The 20,667-nt window shown below is 38.6% G+C and overlaps 1 protein-coding gene across 1 annotated transcript in view; it reads left to right on the forward strand.

Annotated features, from left to right (window-relative positions):
• Window positions 1-289: 289 nt before the first annotated feature.
• The window catches only part of Lpcat2 (lysophosphatidylcholine acyltransferase 2), a 65,828-nt gene continuing 45,450 nt past the window's right edge, over window positions 290-20,667 (forward strand). The window contains 8 exon segments of the mRNA XM_051195126.1: window positions 290-430; window positions 432-515; window positions 7,985-8,124; window positions 12,439-12,656; window positions 14,013-14,125; window positions 16,104-16,164; window positions 17,085-17,143; window positions 18,480-18,514. Of these exon segments, the coding sequence (XP_051051083.1) occupies window positions 344-430; window positions 432-515; window positions 7,985-8,124; window positions 12,439-12,656; window positions 14,013-14,125; window positions 16,104-16,164; window positions 17,085-17,143; window positions 18,480-18,514 (797 nt within the window). The 5' untranslated portion in view covers window positions 290-343.

A 20,667-nucleotide genomic window follows, 5' to 3' on the forward strand; every position in this document is an offset into this window, starting at 1 on the left:
AATGAAACAGAAAATCCTGACCCCACAGCAGAGGCCAGTCTCTCTATTGTAGCTCTGTTAGGACCAGTCAGGTCCTTGCTTTACATAAAAGCAGGTGCCTCCAAGAGGCGTGCACGTGTTCTGAAAGCAGGTACCTAGGAGGGCGGGGCCACACCCGGGGGCGTGTCCGGAGCCGGGGGTGGGGTGGGGTGGGACAGCTGGTGGCTAGGTGACTCTGGTGCGCCTGCGCAAAAGTCTGGAGCTGTGCCTGGGGCTGGGGCTCTCGTGGGTCTTTATCAAGAACCGGGCAGCAGCGTTCTTCCCGGGTCCCCATCTTTGCTCCGGATAGGCGCCAGGATTCACCATGAACCGGTGCGCCGAGGCGGCCGCAGTAGCTGCCACGGTGCCGGGCGCAGGCGTCGGGGACGCAGGGCTGCGGCCACCCATGGTGCCCCCGCCAAGCGTCCTTCTTCCCGCCGCCAGTGCCCAACCCCTTCGTTCAGCAGACGCGGATCAGTGCGGCCCGACGGCTGCAGGTAGAGGCGCGGTGCGCGCAGATGCGGAGGGAATGTGGTCGGATGGAGGAGGCACGGGAGGAATCGTGCATCCAAGAGAGGAGGCACCTGAGGGCATCTGGTCGGAGAGGGGCTCCGGCTTGAGGGTATCGGGTCTGAGAGGGAGGTATCCAAGAGGATCGCAGGTCTGAGGGGAATATGAGGGGATTGTGGGTCTAACGGAGGAGGCTTCTGAGAGGATTACGAATCTGAAGCTCCAGTGGGTCGGAGGAGATCATAGGTCTGCCACTCTGAGGGGATAGTGGATCTGACAGAATTTGTCCGAGGATTTGGAAATCCGTTGGGGGAGGTATCAGAGGATATAGTGAGTCTGAAGGAGGAGACTGAGTGAGATGTGGAGTCTGGTACGAGAAAGAAAGCATCTGAGGAAGGAAATGGTGTGGATATGACAGGAAAGGGTCATGAAGGGCAGACAGGAGGATGTGAAAACTGGGGGATGGGACACTGGGGGATGGGATGACCGAGAGACATGAAAGTCGTAGGATGGAAAAGGCATGGCAGCAAGGAAGATCCCATGTAGGGGACTATTCTTTGCCTGAGAAGGAGTGGATGGGACAGGGACTTTGTCTCCAGTTTGTGGAAGAACAGAGGATTGACAACTATCACTCGAGAATGGGTTTCAGTGTTCTCTCCTTTTTATGCCCTTTGTAAAAGGGGAGTCCATCTGGGCTGGGTAGAGTAAGCGAGGAGGCTGAGAGCCCTGGTCTATCCTTTGAATCACAGGTAAAGTTCTAAATGTAACTGGGCAGGAACAATCAGGCTGTAACCGGAAGGGAAGAGAAGGGGTAACTGGGAGACATGTCAAAGAATTTAAGAAGTTGGGAGCTTTTGTTTGTTTGTTTGTTTGAATCAGCTTTTGCACAGCACCTTTCCTAGATTCAAAGATGACGCGAGTAGTAGCCACTGTTAAAAATGGCCACAAAGGAATTTGTCTATCTTGCAAAGGGCAGCTTTTGCCATTAGTTCACTTTTTGACTTCCTCTGTGGTGAGGTTAGTGATTGGAGAACAAGATAGAGGATGGAAACAGCATTAGTTGAGTTCTGCAGGGGAAAAACAACAACAAACCAAACAAAAAACCCCCCAAAACACATTGATGTTTCCCTGCCTGTCTCATAGTTTTTGTTATTTTCAATTGAAGTGATGGTTATTTTTGCAGTGTTTTTGTATTTGTATGCAGCTGTAACTCTAGTGTCTCTCTAGAGGGGCCATGTAAGCACTGAGCTAAGTGCAGGGGCGGGGTAGGGGGGTGGGGTGGGAGTTGGGGGTGGTTAGAGTAATGGCAGTTATCTGGTTGAAGGTAGGTCTGGGCGAGGAAGAGAAAGATAAAGGATTCAGAGAAAGTTAAGTTCACAAAGTTCCTCGATATGGTTTGAGTAATCTGCAACACTTGAAAGCGCATCAACCATCCTTCAAGATTAACTTCAGACAAATAAGTTATATTTAAATGACAATGTACCTGACTAGGTTCAGAGTTTGGAGGGAGACTCGAAGTGGCATATTTAAACATTTATATTGTGGTGCCTTGAGTAGATTATTAGTTTTAATAGAGAGCTCTTTCTAAGAACTCAAATAGAACCACATTTAATGTAAAGAGCACTGGTCCCTTATTCTGTCTAGTCACTTAACCCCTATCTATTACATTTTCTCAACTATTGAATTGAAATAATAATTCCTCAAAGAAAAGTTAAATTAAATGAGATAGTAATGTGGCATAATGTAGTGTGGTTTGCTGATCTTAGCATTAGTAATTTTGTTGTGTGTCTATAATTGTATGCTATACTTAAAATATGCGGTCTGGGTTATGCTCTGGGCGCTCTCTCTCTCTCTCTCTCTCTCTCTCTCTCTCTCTCTGCCTTCCTCCCTCTTTCTTTCTCCCTAATACCAATGTTACCATAGATACTTCAGTTACTTGAATAGCATGAAAAAAGGAAAAAAATGGAATAGGCATGGATAAAATGTGATGTTTATACTATCTAGCTTAAAATACAGATATACTCTCATTTAGATAAAACATACTTGGTTCAGACTAAATTTAATATTGAATTATGATTGGGGACTTCTTAAAGATTGTTGTCACTTGAACATTTCATTATAGGGCTTATAGTTTAAGTTTTTCCGTTCTCCTTTTTTTATGTATTTTAAAAAATATTTAGTTTTTTTTTTATGTTCATTGGTGTTTTGCCTGCATGTACATCTGTATGAAGGCATTGGATCTCTTGGAACTGGAGTTTCAGACAATTATGAATTTCTATGTGGATGCTGGGACTTGAACTCTGGTCCTCTGGAAGAGCAGTCAAGTGCTCTTAACTGCTGAGCCATCCCTAGGCCCTATTTATGTATTTTTAAACATTTATTTAAGGGTAGTTTGCTACTTTGCGGCATGGGAAAAGAGTTGCCTAATTATTATTGCTGCATCAGAATTTAGAATTGAAATGATTAATTATAATTATGGGATTATTTATTCATATCAAAAATACCTGTTTGCTGCCTATAATATAGTAAGTATAGACATCTGGACATATAGAGGTGAACAAAATGATCCTGTTCTGGAAAGATCCTCAGATGCCCTAAGATCTCATCTTTGATTGGCCTGTAAGATCTGTATAAGCAGGAATCTGAGGTTAAGTTTTGAACTGCCACTTGCATTGACATATACCTCAGTATGTACAGCAAAGCCCTTCACCAGCACTGGGAAACTTCTTAGTTCCTACACTAAAGCAAATTCCTGTACTCATTAACTATTTATCAAATTGATCAGAGGCTTCAGTAGCTGCACATGACAAAGAATGTAATAGAGAATTAAATCATTAAAGTCCCTAGAGAAAACTAGGTTCAGAAACAAGTATGTCTATGGCCATCGACTTTTCTACAAGAGTGTTAGAGAAATTCAATGGAGAAAGACTTGTCTTTTCAGTAAATGGTCTGGGATAAATGGATCAACATGTACAAGAGAATTAAATTCATTGAATATAATATAAAACAACCTAAACTTATAAAAGAACTAAACATGAGAAAAATATGAGAGTTAAAATAATAAAAGTCTTAAGAGAGAGTGTAGTTTTAATATTACTGACCTTGAATTAGTCACTCATTTCCTAGGTAGACAATAAAAACATAAGCAAACACACACACAGGGGGAGGGCTGGACAGAAAAAATAGATAAATGGTATTGTCAGATTAAATGCTGTGTGCTTCAAAATATACTCACTACCAGGAAATTGAGGAGGGATTCAAGGAGATGCCTCAGTGACTTGTCACTCAAGCATGAGAACCTGACTTTGGGTCTCTGGAACCCTTACACAAACAAAGCTGGGCAGGTGTGGTGACTTCCTGTAATCCCAGCACTAATAAGGCAGAGACAGGATCCTTGGGGCAAACTGGATAGTTAGGTGAGTCTAAATTGGTGAACTATGGGTTCAGTAAGGGACACTACCCCAGTAAGTAAAGTAGAGATTGACCGAGGGAAACATATACATTAACTTTAGGTTTCCCTGTGCACCTTACATGTGCCCACAACAAGCATAAAAACAAGCACAAACACCATGTATACATGTAAAATGAAAGAAATTAAACTGACCACCTTAAAAAATCTGAGAAAATATTTTTTACATAATATATCTGATAAGGGTATAGTATTCAAAGTATGTAAATAACTCCTAGGACTCACTAGTAAAGGGCAAGTCAATCTAGAAATCAATAGCCAATGAGGAGGCTGGAGAGATGGCTCTATGTAAAGCCATCTTTATTTAAATTATGTAAAGGTACTTGCCATCACACCCGATAACCCAGGTTCAGTCCCATGACCCACATGATGGAAACAGAGGATCAACTCCCACAAGATGTCCCTGTCCTCCATACATCACACAAGCTCCCATACACATACACATATACACCTATACACACAAAATAGACAAATAAGTGAATGACTGTAATATAAAAAGAAAATATTACTTGGAAATTAAAAGAAAATGAAGAAAGTTTCAGAAGGAAAAATGTTGTGAGTTTGATGTAAGAACTACATATAAGAAATGGTAAATGGGCAGGGCAGTGATGGTGCATGCCTTCAATCCCAGCACTCAAGAGGCAGAAGCAGGCGGATCTCTGTGAGTTTGAGGCCAGCCTGGTCTACATAATAAGTTATAGATAGCCAGGGCTTAGGGAAAGAGACCTTGTCTCAAAAATCAAAACAACAAATATAAACTAAAAATACATAAATAAACAACCAGTAACTGCTAAATGGGGACTGTAGCTCACTGGTGCTACAGGGGCACACTGCTTGAGGCCCTGGATTCAATCCTCATTACAAAAAACAAAACTAAACAAAAACTGTGGAGAGAGAAAAAGAGGCTCTTGCTGCTAAGTCTGACTATGTAAGTTATGTTTCTCAGGACCTATGTGGTAGGAAGAGAACCAAGAGGCTGGAGAGATGGCTCAAAGGTTAGGAGCATTGACTACTCTTTCTAGAGGATCTGGGTTAAATTCCCAGCATCTACATACCAGCTCACAACTGTCTATAACTCCAGTTAAGGGAGATCTGACACCCTTATACAGACACACATGTAAGTAAAACAGCAATACACATAAAATAAAAATAAATTTTAACAGGGTGATGGTGGCACATGCCTTTAATCCCAGCACTCAGGAGGCAGAGGCAAGTAGAGCTCTGTGAGTTTGAGGCTAGCCTGATCTACAGAGTGAGTTCCAGGACAGAGAGCTGACTCTGAATTCCACACATGTGCAGTGGGACATATACACATGCACAAGCATACATGTTTGCCCCCCCACACATGTGTACCATATCACACACACACACACACACACACACACACACACACACACACACACACACACCACAATAAAAAAAAGAAGAGAGATAAAGGATATTTTTCCAGTTTTAGGAACATGCCAAAACATATTATCAGATCAAAGCACGGATACACAAGAAAGAATGAAGAATAGCGGAAATTATACTTGGAAATTAGTGAATAAAACTCATATTTATCTTAATTTAATCAAAGAACTATAAAATATGACTAATGCAAAAATCTCAAGTTCACATGTATGTAGATGTAAAGTATCATAAACAGTACTGGAAGAATGGATTTGCACTTATTTTTCTTGCACTGTGTGTGAAGTGCTTTAACTTTAATTCTGAGATGCCATATATTAAATGTACATGCTATAGTCCTCAGAGCAACTGCTGGAAAAATTTACAAGACAAAATAGCTAAGGAGTCATTCCAGCAAGTTAGGTGGAACACTGAGCTGGGCAAACAAACAAACAAAAAAATCTGCTTTGAGGATTTAACACTCATTTCTTAGTAATTGATAGAAAAGACAGACCAGAGATGATTATTAAAGTAAAAGAGTTGAAGAACAATGGTGAAGACCTTTACCAAACTGACATTTGTAGGAGACTGAAGACTTTTTAAAATAGACCAGTCACTGGCAGAAAAGAAGTCTTGAAAGAATCAAAGGATTGACATACAGTCAGAATATGTTTGTTGGCTGTAACAAATTATATTAGAGGTTAAAAAACTGGCTGGGCATGGTAGTGCATTCATTTAATTTAATTCCAACATTTAGAAGGCAGATACAGGGCTGTGAGCTCAAGTTTAGCTGGCCTATATAGCAAATTTAAAGGCAGTCAGGCTACATACTGAGATCCTGTCTTAATGAATGAATGAATGACCCATATATTTGAAAAAAATTCCATTCATTTAAAAAGTAAATCAGTTTTCTATTTACATCAAGCAATTACAAAATAATTAAAGTGAGATAATTGTATATGTAATAACAGTAACATGTTGAATACTTAGAAGTATATTTAAGTAAGTGTGGTCACTACATTGGAAACAAAAAATAGAGCTTTGAAAAATTGAGACATGTGAATGGATATAGTATATTTCTGAATTGGAAGCATTATTGTTAGTATGGCAAGTCCTTCCAGATTATCTCTAGATTCATTACAATCTCAATAAAAATTGTGTGTGTGTGTGTGTGGGTGGGTGGGGGTGTGTGTGTGTGTGTGTGTGTGGGTGTGTGGGTGTAGACTGAGGAATTTCTTGTAAACTTATATGGAAATTTGAGAATCTAGAAATATCTTCAAAGAAAGTTGAAGAAGAAAAAATTAGAGCTCACACATTACCACTTGAAGTTCTACTTGAAAACTACAGCAATTAAGACAGATAACTAGAACAGTGTAGCCATTTTTGTAAATTCTTTGGTGAGGTTTAGGTTCCCATAGAGGACAATACAGAAGGCACTGTGGATTGTGTAATTAATTTATAGAAGAAAAGGTTATTATACATAATGACTATTCACTTAGAAGGCAGGGTGGTATAAGGATTAGAAGCAAAGGCTTTATAAATGGTTGATATTAGTATGATTTTATTTATCCATGGCATTCTTTTCAGGTAAAGCAATTTAAGACCCAATGAATCACTGTGTGCCACATGCCTGACACAAGTAAACATTTATGTATGATTTACTGTTCTTATTCACGTACTCTTTATTCTTATTTTTTTTTATTCTCTCCTCCAGTTCTCTTTTGCTTAGTTACACATAACTGACAGGCCTGGGAAGCAGCACAATCCATCACTCACTAATGCTTTTATCCCCGCTCTTCTTTCTGTGTAGCTTCTGGGAAACAGTGCAGCTAGCTGTCTTGCCTTGCTAGCACCTGTTTGCTCTGTGTTTAGCTCTGCTGGGACCAAACTGTGGGAACTTATGCACGCTAGGCAATCACTTTCTCATAGAGCTGTCAAGCTCCTGCTCTCTTCTTTTCCTAGCTTAGGCAACCTTAAGCTTGCTCCTCCTGCTTCAGCCTCTCAAGTAGCTAAGGCCAACGGCCTGGCAGCCCTTTCTTCTTTTGCAGGATACCACTCCCCCCAGGAAGCTGTTCTGGTTCCTAAATCAGACCCCCTCTTTTCTTTATTGTACCAGAATCCTCCATTCTTGCTTATGAATATGCAGATCAGGTTATCCCAAGGCTCTCCTCACTGCTTCTTTTACTTTTTGTATTGTTTTTTGAGATGGGGTCTTATTGTGTAGCCCTGACTGACCTGGAACTCACTATGTAGACCAGTCTGGCCTCTAACTCATATAGATGCCATAGAAATCTACCTGCCTCTGCCTGGAGGAGAATGCTGGGATTAAAATACTACAATGCCAGCAAGTAGTAGCCCATTGAAATCAAATAAATGCCATGTGGTGTGTGTGTGTGTGTGTTTGTGTGTTTGTTTGTGTGTGTGTGTGTTTTATATATACTGGTCTGATGTAAGACAGTATTTAATTCATCCTTGAGTACATGCATGAAGCCAAAACTTTCCTGTTATGTTTTTGTGTTTGGTGGTGATGTATTTAAATAGCATTCATTTATCTTTATTTATTTATTTATTTATTTATTTATTGTCAACTTTGATTTGTAGATCATTCTTCTTGGAATAATTCTGCTTCCAGTTCGTGTTTTATTAGTTGCATTAATTTTGTTAATGGCTTGGCCATTTGCTGCAATTACAACAGCATGCTGCCCTGAAAAGCTGACCCATCCTATGAGTGGTTGGAGGAGGTAAGAGATAATTATGGCCAAATATTACACAAGTCAAAAATTTAAATGTTCAATGATAGTTTCTTCAGTGACCAATAGTTTTAGTTTACTGTTAATCAGTTTAATAGTTTATATTTGTTTCTTGCATAGAAATGACCTTGATTTTTGCAGAAATTATCACACAGTCACATTTTGATAATATTCAGTTCTAGGTATAATTTTTTAATGTTAAAACATTTTGTTTTCTGAGTTATGAAAGATATTCACCTTTGTTTCTGAAAGAGTCCCTATGTTGTGTTTTTAAAAATACTTATTTATTTTATGTATATGAGTGACCTGTCTTTATGCAAACAAGAAGAGGGAATTGGATCCTGTTACAGATAGTTGTGAGCCACCATGCGGGTGTGGGAATTTGATTCAAGAACTCTGGAAGAGGAGCCTGTGCTCTAAACTGCTGATCCATTTTTACAGCCCTCCCTGTCCTGTGTTTTTACATGGCATGTCTCCAATCAACTCACATGTTCAGTGATTTGTTGACAGCCAGTGTGCTTTTGGGAAGGGACTAGTCTCTTGATGGATCATAATATGACGGCATTATTAGAAGGTGGTGAAAATCTGGAAGAGCCTTGCCTGGTTGGAGTAATTAGGTCACTAGGAGTGTGTCCTGGGGAAAGAGGGAGGCTAATCCCTTTTCATATTCCCTTTCTGTGTTTCCTATCCACTGTGAGGTGAGTAGCATCTGCCATATTCTCTCACTGTGAAGCCATGAGCTACAAAACCAATCTTCCTTTCTTCCTAGCTGCTTGTATTGGGCCTCGTGACACAGTTATGCTCTCTGACCAATACATTCTCTTATTGTTTCTGGAACACTATAGCTATAAAATGATTGACTTTCTTTTGTCTTTCCAAATTTTTACATTTGCTTTTGTTTCTTCAAGGTAACAATAATGTGCTTTCTGCAGTAATAAAATTAAGTGGATCAATTATATTATTTTTAATAATGATGTCAGTGGTTAATATTAACTTTAGTTATCGCTCAGCATAGCATTTTCAAATGTTAGTACTAAGGCAAATGGAATTGCATTTTTTAGCATTTCTAGAATTATATAATTAGGATGGTTCTAGAGAACAGAATGGGCAAGAATAAGTAAAATGCTGGTGAAGTCATTACTATTTGTCAGGACCAAGTTATCATCATCTATACATGTTACACATGGACCTTCTTAATGGGTACTCCATGGGTTCCAATAGGTTGCAAATCCAAACATTTACTTTAGGACTCTGATGAGCTCCCTGAAACTGTGTATAGTGTTTGTTTGCTTGCTTTTTCCATATGCAAGGGTGTGTTCTTTTTATGCAGATCTCAAATGCCCTTCAAAATTATTTCGAACCACTGCTCTACAACTTTTAGTAGAAGTGTGCAGTTTGCTATTCGGTTCTTGTCCCAGTGAACCAATGTGAATATCAAAAACAAGGCTGCTTTGAAGTGGAAATAAATCCAGTTTTTGCAATGCCCCAGAGAAAACTTAGGCCTTGCAAATCATACTTCTTTGTTTTGTAACTTAAGAATGCACAGAATAAAATAACGCATCATGGGCAGCTTTTCATGATCCAAACTTCTTTCAGATTCTTTCTTCAGTTTTATAGTTTCTGGCTTACAAAAATCTAGGATGAGAGAAAGGATAGTTTAAGAATCTAGAAAAAAAAGAAAAAAGAAAGAAACTAGAAAAGTGTTCTTTTTGATATTTTATGGTTTTGCTTTAGAAAACTTTTACTTTGTCAGTTAAGTCAGTATCTCTGTTTCCTCCCATACAAGTCATTTTGAAGTTATTATGTGGCACAAGTTTTTAGCTACTAAAAATTTTTAAAAGATTGTGTGTGTGTATGTGTGTGTGTGTGTGCCGCAGCACATATGTGGGGGTCAGAGATACAAATCAACTCCCCTTGTTTTGAGGCACACCATGTCATGTTTATGCTGAGACAGCATAGTCCATGCTAGCTAGTTCACCATCTCCACCTTCCATTCCCCCATAGACAGCTGAAATGACTGATACACCCCACTGCATCTGCCTTTAAGAGAGTTTTTTTTTTTTCCTGGAGCTCAAACTCAGGCCATCAGGTTTACACAGCTCCTTTTGCCTAGGCATTTTAAAAAGCATTTAAACAGAAATCATTAGGGGGTCTGACTTCTTGAAATATGTTTATGAGAAGCTGCACCATTCTAGTTAAAGTATGGAAACAGAGAACTGTACTTTCTGTTCCTGTGAGTATAGAGCTCACCTCTAGACTAATGGTGCTCAGCACTTATTGTACCCTCTGGAAAGTACCCTGATTTACTGGGTCTCAATTCTTGTAAGGTCAGCATTACAGAAGCTTGCTCACTGGCTAGTTACTAGAAGCCATTCACTGGCTCAGAAAATCAGAAGTTCAGTTTTTTGCAGTTCTTTTCAATACTTAAAGGTGCTATATAGTTAGCAGTGTGTTCTGCATCTGCAGTTCAACCAACTGTGGGTCAAAATGCTCAGAAAAAAAGATTACATCTCTACAGGACAGTGTGTATAACTTATGAGCAATGGTCACATGGCATTATTTGAAAGATTTAAGCATTCAAGAATGTGGCTATTTTTCAGGCTATGGAGTCTGCTCTCCACAATTACTGAAGGATGACTGTATATATTTTATTTTACATTCCTTGAAAAGCTGCATTGTTTCATTTAGAGATGTGAACAAATGTCCACTCATTCAGATAGGACACCGAGGACAGGCCAAAGAAATTATTCCGGCCAAGTCTAGCATAGTGAACCATTGAGTATTACTGGGGATCTTACAGGAGGATGGAGGAGGGGTTACCTGCAGAAAGGACAATTACCTACAGAGCACAGGTATCTTAAGGGAGGCTAGGACACCACAGAAAAGGTGTAACCCCCACTTCTACCCCAGTGATTGCTTTTTGCTCCTTCATCTGCAGGGAAGGGTATATAAGTGAGCTGTCATTGAACAAGACGCGTTCAGGCATTCCTTCCTCTGGTGTCTTATGAGCACTCTCACCTATCCATAGAGAGTACAGTGGGCCCAGTCTTGTGAGGGTCTTGTTGGGGTAATTACAACTATTGTCTTTCCTTTTTCTTTTTTTGAGACAGGATTTTTCTGTATAGCCCTGGCTTTCCTTGAAATCACTCTGTAGACCAAGCTGGCCTGGAACTCACAAAGATCTACCTGTCTCTGCTTCCTGAGTGTTGGGATTAAAGGTGTGCGTTACCACAACTGTTCTTATTTCAAGACAGTAAGAGCCATGCCATGTCTGGGCGCTCCATAACATACAGTTGTTCATATCTGAGGTGTCCTGGGTGCTCAGGAATCTGTAGACTGAAGTTTCTGTCCCACCCAGTCTTGCAGCCGTTTAGTTCCAAATAATATTCACACACAGAAGCTTATATTAATTAGAAACTTTTTGGCCGATGGCTCAGGTTTCTCATTGAGTAGCTCTTTCTTAATTACTAACTCATTTCTATTAATCTGTGTATCTCTGCGTGGTCTTGGCTTACAGGCAATGCTCCTCTGGCTTCTTGCTTCTCCCACAGTTACATGGTTTCTCTCTACCTTCCTCTTCCCTTAATTCTCTGTCTAGCAGCCCTGCATATACTTCCTGCCTGGCTACTGGCCAATCAGCATTTTACTAAACTAATACAAGTGACAAATCTTTACAGTATACAAGAGCATTATCCCACAGCAAGAATCTAAATATGTATGAGAATATTTTTTATTTCCTATTGATTTTTTTTTTTTTTTTTTTTTTTTGAGATCGGGTTTCTTTGTGTAGTTTTGGAGCCTGTCCTGGGACTCAGAGTCCCTATTTATTCAAGCTTATTACTCAAGAGACTGGACCTTACTTCTCTTAAATGTCCAGCACAGTTCTTTGCATAGTGTGATAAAAATCTTTTTTTACATTGTTTTGTGTGTGCATATATGTCTATATTGTATATATATGAATATGTATATTCATGCATGTGGACATAAGCCACTGCACAAATGTACATACAGGTCATACTTGGTTCTTTTTTATTTTGTGGGTCCTATACATCGAACTTAGGTCATCATAATTGACGACAAATTCACTTACCTGGTAAACCATCTGGAAGGCAATTCCTCAGGTGAGGCGGCCTCTTCCCAGGTGTGTCAAGTTGACAACAGAAAGTAGTTCTAACAGAGTAGTACTCCCCAGAGCTCATGTGTGGAGGTGGGGTTCTCTGATTTTTTTTTTTTTTTGTGGTTATCCCACTGTATTTTAGAGTAAAGCAAAGCCAAATAATGTCTTTTCTATCATTGTTTTCGAAGGAAGGTTACTCAGCCAGCTTTGAAGTTTTTGGGTCGTGCCATGTTCTTCTCCATGGGATTCATGGTTACCGTGAAAGGAAAGATTGCAAGCCCCTCGGAAGCACCCATTTTTGTTGTTGCCCCCCATTCAACATTCTTCGATGGCATTGCCTGTGTTGTAGCTGGGTTGCCTTCTCTGGTGTCACGGAATGAGAATGCACAGACTCCACTGGTCGGCAGTAAGTACCTGTAGGGTAACAGCTAAAATACTACCAGGTGTATACTCTAAGTTGAAAGAATCATATGTAGTCATTCTCTGTATACTTACTTTCATTCTTGGGAATTAAACCCATGGTCTTGTACATGCAAAGCAAGTAGTCTAACACTGAGCAAAATCCCCATCCAGTTAAAAAATAAAACTTTAAAATAGTTTAAATGCATTTCCTTTTACTTAAATGAACTACTCTATGTAAAGAGTGAGTGTAAAAAAAAAATTAGACATTTCCTCTTATCTTTTTTAGACTTTCAGGAAACTTGTCCTTATCACTATGCCATCATATCTTTGTGTTTCTATGTGTCATAAAGAAAATCAGATTTCAGTCACTAAACACGCTTATTATTTTTTTTTTTTTAAAGAATCTGAGGAACACAGGTCACATGCTATTTCACGTACTTCCCTTTATGGTATTAGGCTGATAAATCTGCTAAGTCTTTTCTCCCAGCTCTGTTTTCTAAATTATTGTGCCCCTATAGCTCCCTGAGGGACATTTGTATAACTCTTTGAAAATTACGATGTGGAACAATAAATGCTTCCTGCCGTAAAACATAATGAAGCGAGTGAAATGTTTTTCCTGCCAGACGCTGCTTGCTATCTCTCCCTGAGGACTCAGTCTCCAAGTAACTGCTCCTGGTTGTCCCAAGGTTACCACAAACACCAAGCGATGAAAGAGTGGGTGTGAATGTTGCCATATGTTGTCTCAGTGTTCCTTGGAAAGAATAGTAGTCCTTGTAGCTAAAGACACTTCATTTTCTTCAATGTGCAGCGACTGTGCTTTATGCAACGTGGCTTTTCCCTACACATTTCTGTTGCAAAACACTTGAAGGTAATTTTTGGATATAATAGGAAGCATTCTCTTTAGAAGGGTCTCAGTAAAATCAATCATAACTGCCCTCTACTCATGTATGCTATCAATTCATTTTTTGAGTGTTTAAGGGTCTTCCTAAAATCAAATATGACAGTCTGAAGCTTAGTCTCACAATTTAACATCCATTAAGAAATAAGAATTAAGAAAATAAAAAAGCAAAACAAACAAACAAAAAGAACCCAAAAAAGCTATTAGGGAGAAAAAAGTTGCTTTTCCTCTTCCTTCTATGCCCCATTTCTTTCCACTAACATCTGTAAAATTAATAAAATAATACCCGTCTCTGCATTTGAAATTAGAATCTAACTAGTCAACTTTGAATTTGAGTTTACAAGGATTATTCTTTTAGATTTGCTAACATTTTTATTTTCTGTAAACATTGTTTCAGTTTATCCAATGTTAATGCCACGGTACCTTAAGAAAATGACTGGGTTATGACTGTTTGTTTTCAAGGACTGTTACGGGCAGTGCAGCCAGTTTTGGTGTCCCGGGTTGACCCAGATTCCCGAAAAAACACAATAAATGAAATAAGAAAACGAGCAACATCAGGAGGGGAATGGCCCCAGGTAAGATGCAGTAACTCGTCATTTATAGACATTGAGAGCTTTTGTATGTCTGTAGATTTATTCATTTGGGTCCACAGAGAGCGCGATATCATGGCATGTGTCCGCAGCACATTAGATACAGAATAAATAAATCAGTCAGCATGAAGAAGACCCTGCCCCCAAGCACACACTATCCCCTTTTAGTCGTCAGATATTTTCTTTGTGTTATAACAAATGATTCTCAGACTTTGATTCATACTAATGAATATTTTTACATAATTTAACTCACTTGGCTAAAACTATTCTATGTGTACCACATCTTTTCTCAATTACATTTAATAGATCTTTCCATTCAAAGGCATATCAAAATAGCTTGTAAGCCTGTCAGGCCTCACCAACTCCGCACTCCTTCCCTTGGAAGCCCATGTAAGTCAGTATGTATTGCATTAAGCAGGGATGATTCCAACAAACACTGAGAGTCTTTGCCCAGATGAAAGCACTTGATCTCTATTGGACAATGAAGCAAGCCTAGATGAAAGCACTTGATCTCTATTGGACAATGCAGTAATGGCTGGCCCACCTGTGGTAACACACCCGGTTCAAGCACATCCACCCCAGAGGCTTTAGAACCAAGGCAAATGAGGAGTGGCTTAAAAAACGATTGAGTTAGACTTTCTCTTTGGATCCAAGAAGTAGGTCTAGGATTAGTAGGCAAGCAATAACAAATAGGTAGATTTCAGATCATTTTTTTTTTTTTTTCTCAATTGCAGAACTTTTTCTCTGTCCAGGGGAAAGGTGGCCTGATTTGAAATCTTTCCCAGGCTCCCACTCACAGCCACTTGGTGAGGGGAGGGGACTGTAGAAGTAATTTAAACATTGGAGCTGCTAGGCTATTTTGAATGTTTCTTCCTCCCTGAGATTTCTGACTCACTTTGTTAGCATTCCTTGTTAGTAAGCGATTTGTGGATTCATGCCAATTAAAACTGTTGGCCATTGTGTCTGTTTGTCACAGGAAACCCATTTTATAAATTAGGGGATGGAATTATGCCCACTCATTAATTTTTAGTTTGTAGTTTGAGCCAGTGTTTTCCCTCTCTAATTACTGTAGATCAAATATTAGTAACTGCTTTGAGTACAGGGATTTGATTTGGTTTTATGTGCTTAGCAGTTAACTCATGACTAAATTTTAAAAGCTTCAGAAAACCAATCTGTGTTTTAATTAATGGGGAAGCTTGCAATGCTTGTATATGTCTTTCACAAAAAACATCGAGTAGCATATTAACCACTAAAATACTTCCTCAGGATAAACAAAGCAAGCTACGAACTCTATGCCACATGATAACCAAGGCAACTGAGCAGAAGGCACGTCACAGGCTTTTCCTCCTTTGTTCTCAAGGCACCCCTGAAATATATATTGGGAATTAATATCAGTTAGTGAGAGAACTATAACAAAAAGATTTCTCTTGATTAAGGGCATAACTTTGCTTTATGTCTTCCCTTAAATTTATTCAGATCATTAATAAAAACTTTGGGAAACAGATGCAAAAGAAGCAGAAGTAAGCAGCATATTTTATAAATTAAGAATACTGTTTATTGTAGGGTATTGGTGGCACACACCTTTAATCCCAGCACTCGGGAGGCACAGGCAGGCAGATCTCTGTGAGTTTGAGGCCAGCCTGGTCTACAGAGCGAGTTCCAGAATAGGCTCCAAAGCTATGGAGAAATCCTATCTTGAAAAACAACAACAAAAACTATCTATTTAAAGCTTTGGTCTTTTTCTAATTATTAGACTAGTCAAATTTCACTTTTTTTTTTTAAACTATACTTCTTTTAGAGGAAGATGGAATGATCTGGCTCCAGTTTTTTATTAGAACCAAGATTTAGTCTTTTATTTAATTTTTGTTTTTGAAATATTAGCAGTGTCGGTGAAGTCATATGAGAGTAAAGAGGTAATCTATTAATTAGACTGAAATATTAAATTTATTCCTTTTCTCCCAAGATACTAGTTTTCCCAGAAGGTACTTGTACTAATCGCTCCTGTTTGATTACTTTTAAACCAGGTGAGATAAATTAAATTATGTATTGTAACAATATAGTAATAGAGATTTCTCAAATGAATCAATTGTGTTGCACAGTATTCACTCCTGGCATTTCTTTCCTGACAAAACCTTTCTGATGCTGTGATTCTCAGAACCTATTGCGCTCTTTTTTAAACAAAGCCTTTTCCTTTCAGTGGTGTGTGTGTGTATGTGTGTGTTGTTATTTTTGTCTATGTGTGTCTCTCTGTGTATGTGTCTGTATGTGTGTCTTTCTGTGTATATGTGTATCTATGTATGGGCATGCTCAAAAGTCACTGACATTTTTCTTCTCCCCACAGGGGTCTGGAGTCTTCTGTCATCCAATGGGCAGCCTCCCTTAGCATCATTCATGTTTTTACATGCCTTCACTCTTGTTTTTTATCTTAAGAAGGCAGCTATGAGTGTGACTTTCATTTGTAACACTTTTAGACTGTCAGTGCTGGCTGTCAGTGTGCTTTGCACTGAAGGTGGGACTCCCTTCAAGCCAGTGTAATAGCTTGCTTTCAGCATTTTACTCTTCATCTTCTCTTTGATTTTATTCTCTCCTTGACTTTGTCATTGCTTTTTTTTATGTTGTTGGATAGTGTGTATTTAGGAAATGAAAGCAATCCCCAAAATAAAAATAAATGGTAAAATTATATGTATATTAAAGAGTTGTTTTGAAATAAATATCTTTAATTTTCTTTATCAAAGAAACCAGTGAATAAATGTATGCTTAAGGGATATAGGGATAGCATTTAACTTTTTATTTAGTTGTAGTAACTACTTTTGGTAAATATTTCAAAATGGTTCATATTTTGTTTGTTCTTAAGCCATCAGTATATCTATACTTTTATTTTTTTACTACTACATAATTCTTGTTCATATACAAACCACTTTATACAATTTCAATGTGGTTCTAGGAGCCTTCATCCCAGGAGTTCCAGTGCAGCCCATCCTCCTCCGATACCCAAACAAGCTGGTAAGGGAAGGAATTCTGCATTCCAAATAGCTAATTCTGTAGGACATTTTAAATTTTGCTGAAGGCAGCTGGGCAGATTGATGCCACCTGCAACTGGCTTTTCTAAAAATTTTTGCACTGGCTTTTCTTTTTTAAATTAGTTTTGCAAGATAACCACCAATCTCTGATAACAGTACCAAATGTTGTTCTGTATAACTTAGTTTCAGGAGGGCATTGCTGTACTCTGCCATCTCTGTGATGGACAGGTTAAGTCTCAGACTGAGGCTCTGATTATACTCGACAGCAGAAAGTTATTATTTTCATGGGGCTGACAAGGCAACTTTTTCAGATACAGAGGTGATTAGTCGGAGGAAGGCCAGAAGTAGAGGATCCACCTGGGGGAGGAAGTAAGTACAGGCTCGGTACGTAGTGGCTGTGTGAGCCTTGGGGAGTAGCGTGATGAATTAAGACACTGTTGTAGAGAACTTTGTCTCTTCTCTAAGGTTCAAGGCTGCCCCAGGAAACAGTGTCTTCTGCATCAGCTGGTCACACTGTTATCCTCTGGACATCAGTTGCACTGTACTTCCCCAGACACTGATTCATCCATGAAAGGATCTTACCAGAGGGTTATAAAAAGGCAGAAGTACCTGTTACTCATACTATTTAAGATGACAAGCTCTCGACCAGCTTTCTGTTCATGGCTGGCTTCTCAACTTGAACATCTCCAGAAAACAAAGGAAATAAAATCTATTAAATTTCTAATATGGCCTCGGCCTATATATTTGAATTTTCATATATTAAAATTCTTTCACTATGTACTGCTTTGTTTATTTTCCTCCAGATAATCATTTTTTGATAATTGATACATTTTATATATATTACATACACATGCATACAAATTAGTTTTTTAGATATGCTTGTTTGGGGAGAAAAATAAGTGACATGTATAATTTATTTTTAATTCAGAAGTTGTTCCATGGAAATACATAGAGGTGGGAAATATTTCCTATGTAACTATGTTATCTGTGTAATTCAGGAATTTGTGCATTGCTTCATGATCTTAAATAATTACGAGTCTATTTGTTTTTAATACATTGCTTTTTTGTCCCAGAAAGATATGATATGAATACTAATATTAAACAAAGCCTTATTTTATTTTGATGTTTAATTTTTTTTGTTTTGTGTTATTTATGTTTTGAGACAGAGTCTCATGTAGCCCATGTTGGCCTTGAACTTACAGTATAGCTAAAAAAATAAAATGGCCTTGAATTCTTGATTTTTTGCCTATATCTTTCATCTGCTAAGATTACAGGTGTCTATTCCAGTCTAGACTAACAGTTGACTTCTGTTGTTTTAGGATACTGTGACCTGGACATGGCAAGGATATACATTGTAAGTCACTTACATAGTTTAATAGTTTATGCAAACTATTTTAATGAAGAAAAGATATATATTTTATTCCTCCCTTTAAAAAATCTTATTTTTGTAAAAGTAAACATTTCTAATCAGCCTTAAGTCTTTTAGCCATATCTCTAGGAGCAGTATCACTTTCTTGCCCCCTAAATGCCCAGGGAGATTGATGTCCATCAATACCATCTGAAGAATACTAGTCATCTGTCAGTGTCATAATTTTGTTAACCAGCAGCTTGTAAGGAACATTCCAGGGCCCTGGTTTGTGTCATGCCTAGCTTTCACTCTCATTCCCACTGTAGATTTAGCATTCCATAGTATATGTTCAAATTTTATGAGGTTGATTTAAGCAGTTTGGATTACATCAGTTCAGAACCTGGAACTGTTGTGGCTTGCCTGTTTGTGTTGGGGAAATGGCTATGCAGGACTTCTGTTCCATTCCCAGGTCCTGAAAGCACAGGGCTCAGCAGTTTCTAGAGCTCTTAGAGAGGTGAGGCATGTTTTCACCATTGAGCAAGCTGAAGTGAATGAAACTTTTTTTTTTTCCTCAAAGACCAGGGCATGTAGGATCCAGCTTTCTTGGAAGACCTTTTGTTTAACTCCCACTAGAAAATTTGAGCCTACTTAAATTTCAGTGAGAACCATATTCAAGTCTGGATTTGAAAGTTTTCCCCAGGGCCTTACCCAGTTTTGATGATGATAACAACAGAATTCAAATAACATTGCCAATGGAAGTATTTTGGAAGAAATCATCATTGCTTTCTAGCACACTCCGGCTTCTTTACATATCATTTGTATACTCTCTTGAACTTTGGAAAGTGTGTGTGTGTAGAGATTGTGTGTATTTCTCCTTTACTGTGTATGCAGAAATTTCTCTGAGATAGTAAGTTTGAACCAGGAAAGGTAACTTAAGGGTGGGTGGAGTAAACATTAGTACATATAGAATATGTATATTTCTTTGGAGCTTCAGTCCTTGGTAGGTGAAGTTAAGCAGATAGCATTAGAAACAACACATGATGAAGGAAATGTAGGTAATGTGTTATCTTCAACTTTTCAAGGAGTCAATTTATTCCTCAGATTAGATGCATGTTTCATGCTGATACTAATTTTGAATGTCTAGTTTTTAACTTTTGCACAGCAAAACTACTCAGAGAAACAAGTAGAGTATGACCATCTCAGAAACATAGTGTTTGGAATTTCAGTGGAATCCACTAGACATTCCAATGTGTGTCATCCATTGGGCACATCCATTAGGCTAGGTTTCATGTGTGGAGCATGGCTTTGGGTTCACTGATCTCTATGAGTGTCATTATGCAGCAGTCTGGGTGGTTTCAAAGGTCAAATAGAAGAAAGCTTTCTGGAAGTGGGGTTAGGGGAAGAACATAGAGTGGCTTAGAAATAGAACCTTCTAGTCTGGGGAGTACGTGATAAGGTGAAAAATAAAATTGGGCGCATTTGGGACGCTTTTCCTACTACTGGGTTGCCATATCCCTGAGATATCTTTTTTTTTTTTTTTTTTATGGGGGGGATTGGAAGGAGTGGAGGGAGGGGAAAATGCAGTTGGGCTGTAATATATAAGAGAAGAGAAAAATAAAAGTTAAAGAAAAAGAAAAAAGATGGAAAGTGAATTTGGGAAAGAGAAAAAAAAAAAAAAAAACAAGTGTCAAAGACATCTCATGACTTAGAAACAGACTCAAGTTCTTTTAAAAGCTCATATTTGTTATGTACAGATGCACATGTCCCTTGCAAATGGCAAGTCCTATGTCTACCTGTCAGATCTTCTGAGCTCTTGAATGCTACTGGTAGCACTGTATCTACTACTTTCAAATCTATATTCTCAGTTGCTAGTTCATCAAAACAGAGCTATTTCACCAAAGCGATACCCCAGGGAGAAGGGACATGGGAAACACATTTAGAGAAGTGACAGATCTATGAAAGATGGTTTTCTAAGAAGAATTGGTCTCACTGTAGGATGAACAAGGCAAATTTAGTGACCTGTTACGTTCAACCTTCACACTTTTAAGAACAAAATTTGTATCTGCCCAAATATTAACAAAAGGCTCCATCTAAATGGTAGAAAATTGTTCTCTTGGGCTGGAGAGGTGGCTCAGTGGTTAAGAGCACTGACTGTTCTT

Source organism: Phodopus roborovskii, unplaced genomic scaffold, assembly GCF_943737965.1.
Source record: "Phodopus roborovskii unplaced genomic scaffold, PHOROB, whole genome shotgun sequence".
Lineage (NCBI taxonomy): Eukaryota > Metazoa > Chordata > Mammalia > Rodentia > Cricetidae > Phodopus > Phodopus roborovskii.